Source organism: Anastrepha obliqua, chromosome 6 (assembly GCF_027943255.1).
Source record: "Anastrepha obliqua isolate idAnaObli1 chromosome 6, idAnaObli1_1.0, whole genome shotgun sequence".
Classification (NCBI taxonomy): Eukaryota; Metazoa; Arthropoda; class Insecta; order Diptera; family Tephritidae; genus Anastrepha; species Anastrepha obliqua.
In genome coordinates, this window is record NC_072897.1 from 61,680,857 (window position 1) to 61,686,603 (window position 5,747).

The 5,747-nt window shown below is 35.0% G+C and overlaps 2 protein-coding genes across 2 annotated transcripts; both read right to left on the reverse strand.

Moving 5' to 3' along the window:
• Positions 1-654: 654 nt before the first annotated feature.
• Positions 655-1,075, reverse strand: LOC129249800 (putative nuclease HARBI1). Its single transcript, XM_054889446.1, has 2 exons — positions 845-1,075; positions 655-788 (listed from the first exon to the last, which is right to left on the reverse strand). The coding sequence occupies exons 1-2, from the start codon at positions 984-986 to the stop codon at positions 664-666; spliced, it is 267 nt and encodes an 88-aa protein (XP_054745421.1). The 5' UTR covers positions 987-1,075; the 3' UTR covers positions 655-663.
• A 3,984-nt stretch (positions 1,076-5,059) lies between these two features.
• Positions 5,060-5,480, reverse strand: LOC129249805 (putative nuclease HARBI1). Its single transcript, XM_054889454.1, has 2 exons — positions 5,250-5,480; positions 5,060-5,193 (listed from the first exon to the last, which is right to left on the reverse strand). Exons 1-2 carry the CDS (start codon positions 5,389-5,391, stop codon positions 5,069-5,071), a joined length of 267 nt encoding a protein of 88 aa, XP_054745429.1. The 5' UTR covers positions 5,392-5,480; the 3' UTR covers positions 5,060-5,068.
• Positions 5,481-5,747: the final 267 nt, after the last annotated feature.

Below are 5,747 nucleotides of genomic sequence, written 5' to 3' on the forward strand. Positions count from 1 at the left end.
TGTTTTTGCACTTGTTAGGAAGAAACTCGTTCACTAGTGCGTATGTGTATTTGATTTCTTGTAAGAATGTGATGTGCTGTGACATGTGTACATACATAAGTCAAGGTTATTTGGCATACTTGCATATGTGATATGATGTTCTTGCGCTTGTGCATTATTGTTTTTCATATATATAAATTAATATACGCGAGGAAGCGGAAATCGACGAGGTACAACCTGCTAAAACGAAAAGATATTCAGACCCCAAAATCAAAATAATTGAAAAAGAGATTGAAAAGCAAGAAAAATTTCAAAGTGAAGTGTTGAGGCTTTTCGAAGAGAGCAATGAAATCGCAAAGAGGAAACTGCAACTAAAGGAGACACAAATTGCAACTGAAGTGCAATATAAAAGAATGAAGGTTCAAGTCTTAGAGCTAGACTTGGAAAAACTGAAATGTGAAATCGCATTGCTAAAACGAAAAATGTATTAATAATGAGTTAGTTTATGTACATATGTGATAACTTTAAGCTTAGTTTTTTACCTTTTATAAAAAGAAAGACTTATACCTGAGAAATGAAGTACAATTTTTTGTTATACTTAAGAAATTTTATTCTTAATTTATAGTCACATATCTGCAATAAAAAATGTAGAGTACGATAACTCCAAGAAAAAAGGATTAAGTGCTAGTGTAAGTATATATTTACAATCATCGCGTTTATACTATGCTTTCCTTTCCTGTTGAAGTATATATGTTCGTTCTCAATAGGCCTCAACAGCATTAAATGAGTACCATCTACGGCACCAACAACTGCAATGGATGAAAATAGTAAAAAAGTTAAATTTCGTTAATATTGCACTACTTACTTCCCGGAAAGTTATATTTTTCATGGAACCACTCTTTGCACGGCTGGAAGTTTTTTTCGAAAGATATCCATTGGTTGCATAGAGTTTCTTCCATCGACGATAATGTGCTGCGAAATATCTTCGACAGAGTATTATGCCCCATTGCTGGTGTGTGTGCGCCGCCAGTTTGCCACTGGTAACCGCCACCTGCTAATATCTCCAGCGTTGCAGCTAGCCTCAAAATTGGAGGTATATATGTTCTCCTAAGTCCTTCTCTAAGGTTTATTTCACAAACAACGTACATAAAACCCTCCTTGGTCAGTCGGTATTTTGTTTGGAAGCTATGCAAAAGAAATACTTTGATATTTACTTAATGAAATTTGTATTAATCTTACTATAAATCGGGCAATTCCATTGGATTCGACGCATCGCGTATTCTCCTTCTATTTATTGAAGAGTTTTCTTCATTAAAATCTTCCAATATTAAAAAATAGCGCCAATTGTACATATTTACTTTTAATTTTTATTGCTTTCGTGCACTTTTTGACAACTATAAACCACTTTTCAAACACTTCCGAAAATATGAAAACGATAGTACATACAAATATCGAAATACGGGAACCAAAATGGGATCGTCGCGCATTCGATATCGAATTAAAGTGTCGAGCAAACGAGTGTCGACTATCGAATTACAGAAAGCCACCCCTGGTCGTTTGTAAAACACACAACTCTCCACAATTTGCTAACTTCAATTTACACAATTAGTTTTCGCTTTATTCGCCTCTCTCTCTGTCTAAATTTCGGTGACGTGGCAGTAAAATTTAATTAGCCAACATACTCTGATGATACTCAAATATGACGGGACATCTTCGCGGTTGCAGCATAGCGATGTGTTCGGGAACGTGTTAATACTAAATATAAATCTTTTTGCAGTTGCGGAGAGACGATAAACGTGTTGTTGAGCGCTTTTTCAGTAGTGGTTGTGGCAGACGTGTTGAAAACGACGCATTGTGGTCACACTTGACTCTTTCATAAATTGATGATATGACATATAATAAGCTTGACTATGCGCGGATACAGGAACACGAACAAAAAAACTTCAGAACTATCCCAAAAACACTTCAGGTTTCAGCGGCAACTCGACTATGAATCGATCATAGTCCCGCATAGTTATATCAGAGAATGTTAATGCAATGAGAAGGAGCAAATGTTAAACAAGCTTTTTTCGAGTACTAATTTGTAGATTCAAACTAAGGTCATTTCAAATTCAACTTTGCTCACGAGTGGGGAATTGCAGATATTTACCACGCGAGTGAAGCGAGTGGAGGGTTTCTATATTTACTTACCACGCTAGGACAGGAATTCAGATATTTTCTGCGTTTACCAAACTACTGAGGAAGTTCATAAGATTTTTCGGCACACTACTAAGGAAATCGAAGCGAATAAATTTGCGATTAAGAAGGCCGCGCGGCAGTTAATTTGTGGTGCAGAAGCTAAAGTCGACGGAATTATTCGTTTTGTTTTTTGGCACGTATTTAATTCAGGTTCAAATCCTGAGTTATATTTTTTTTCTCGCACATTTTTTTTTACAATTCAAACCAGGAAAGTTTGGTAAAATTTTTGAGTTTATTTTAATTAAAATTTCTTTAAAATACTGTTTTTTTGTATTTTATAAATGGAAATTTCTTTTCGGTATAAAATAGTTCATACTGGATATGACCTGATTTTTATATAAATCAATCAAAACAGAAAATATGTACATATGTCTATAATCTATTTCATCAAATCCAAATTATATTGATGAGAAAATATTATTCTAATATCCGTCCAGAAAGCCAAACGCGCACACACACATACATATGCATATAATTACGCATACAAACTTTCAACTAACGCAGAATATGTGCATATAAAACTGCGAATCGAATAAATGAGTGATTTAGAAAACTTCATTAGTCATTGTAGTTTAGCGCAATTGTGAAAGACGTGTCGTATATGCAGAACATCGTCCCATATTTGACTCAGGTTCAAGTCCTGTACACAGTTTTTTGTTCGATATTTTTATTTAATTTTTTATATATGGTTTAATTAGAATTGATTTAAAATAGTGTATTCAGGTTTTTCTAATACCTGTTATTTAGAAATTTATTTTCTATATAACATTATTCATACTTCTTTTGAATTAATTTATATGTAAAACAACCATAAAGGCAATCATATGAATATGCATTCCTATATTTAATCTCTTTAGTCAAATCTGAACTACTTACATACACATATTGATGAGAAAATATTCTAATATCCATGGATGCATCCAGAAAGCCAAACGCGCATACACGCATATGTATATAAATATATGTATATAAATATATACAAACCTTCAACGAACGCAAAATGTATGCATACAAAAAACAACAACTGCGACCGTCTTCTTGTCCGTCAGTGAAAAGATGGGATATGTATACCCTATGAGCAAAAAGAACCGGGAAGGTGATGTTGACTGTTTCCTTCGATTGCCAAGGCATAGTCCACCATGAGTACCTTCCATCGGGCCAGACAGTCAATAGAGAAAATTATTTATCCGTTTTGAAACCTTAGAGAGATGCTGTGTGTTGCAAACCGCCGGAAATGTGAGCAAACAATTCTCATATTTGGCATGATGATAACGCGCCATCGCACTGATCAAAGAGAATACAAATCGGCCTGCCGGGCACATGTGTTGTTGCTTCAGACGGGTCATATTTTGAAGGAGATAATATAAATTTGCCTTAAATTTAACTCTGTTTTGTTTAATTTAAACATTCCCGGTACTTTCTGATCATAAGGTACATATATGCGGCTTTGCGGACAGCAATGTGTGATTCGCTGGAAGTCGCATTAACTCGCGACTGTCGCACAGTTAGAAGACATATTTACATACATATAAGGGTGCATACATACATACGGAGCCGCGGCCACTCGACTTGACAAAAATTTAAGATTTATCAAATATTGGCAAATAATTCCACGCGAAATATTCCAATATTGACTATTTTCGAATGGTCGCGAAAATTGGCATATGGGCGGCTCGTTTTATGAATGAAATTGAAATATGAGCTCTAACTTATGAATGAACTTTTTGTTTTTGTCCTAAATTGTTCAGCGCCGTCGCTGATAGAATCATGGCCGCTGCGACTGCGTCTACGAATGTTTGTTTTTGTAGTCGCTAGGCTTAGATTTTAGCTTTGGGCAACATGCGCATGTGAGGTATGTGTTTTTGTTGTGTTCTAGAACATTTTAGAATGTGTGGTGGCAAAACGGCCATCGCGTTGCGCTTGCTGTTGCTTTTGCGTCTATCAAAGTATTGTGTTTTTGTAAGTGTAATATTAGGAATATCGACTGATGAAAGACAAAAGTACACGGAAGCAAGAAGGGAGCGCTGTGCTCGCGCATATATGCATGAATGTATGAACGTGCATGGATGTAGTAACATATGAATACAATTATTTTGTAGGAAGTTTAGAAGGCAAGTAGGTATACTCGTATATGTATGTATATATGCTAGGACATAAAGTGGGTATATATACATACATAGAGCAGAATTGTTTTTGCACTTGTTAGGAAGAAACTCGTTCACTAGTGCGTATGTGTATTTGATTTCTTGTAAGAATGTGATGTGCTGTGACATGTGTACATACATAAGTCAAGGTTATTTGGCATACTTGCATATGTGATATGATGTTCTTGCGCTTGTGCATTATTGTTTTTCATATATATAAATTAATATACGCGAGGAAGGGGAAATCGACGAGGTACAACCTGCTAAAACGAAAAGATATTCAGACCCCAAAATCAAAATAATTGAAAAAGAGATTGAAAAGCAAGAAAAATTTCAAAGTGAAGTGTTGAGGCTTTTCGAAGAGAGCAATGAAATCGCAAAGAGGAAACTGCAACTAAAGGAGACACAAATTGCAACTGAAGTGCAATATAAAAGAATGAAGGTTCAAGTCTTAGAGCTAGACTTGGAAAAACTGAAATGTGAAATCGCATTGCTAAAACGAAAAATGTATTAATAATGAGTTAGTTTATGTACATATGTGATAACTTTAAGCTTAGTTTTTTACCTTTTATAAAAAGAAAGACTTATACCTGAGAAATGAAGTACAATTTTTTGTTATACTTAAGAAATTTTATTCTTAATTTATAGTCACATATCTGCAATAAAAAATGTAGAGTACGATAACTCCAAGAAAAAAGGATTAAGTGCTAGTGTAAGTATATATTTACAATCATCGCGTTTATACTATGCTTTCCTTTCCTGTTGAAGTATATATGTTCGTTCTCAATAGGCCTCAACAGCATTAAATGAGTACCATCTACGGCACCAACAACTGCAATGGATGAAAATAGTAAAAAAGTTAAATTTCGTTAATATTGCACTACTTACTTCCCGGAAAGTTATATTTTTCATGGAACCACTCTTTGCACGGCTGGAAGTTTTTTTCGAAAGATATCCATTGGTTGCATAGAGTTTCTTCCATCGACGATAATGTGCTGCGAAATATCTTCGACAGAGTATTATGCCCCATTGCTGGTGTGTGTGCGCCGCCAGTTTGCCACTGGTAACCGCCACCTGCTAATATCTCCAGCGTTGCAGCTAGCCTCAAAATTGGAGGTATATATGTTCTCCTAAGTCCTTCTCTAAGGTTTATTTCACAAACAACGTACATAAAACCCTCCTTGGTCAGTCGGTATTTTGTTTGGAAGCTATGCAAAAGAAATACTTTGATATTTACTTAATGAAATTTGTATTAATCTTACTATAAATCGGGCAATTCCATTGGATTCGACGCATCGCGTATTCTCCTTCTATTTATTGAAGAGTTTTCTTCATTAAAATCTTCCAATATTAAAAAATAGCGCCAATTGTACATATTTACTTTTA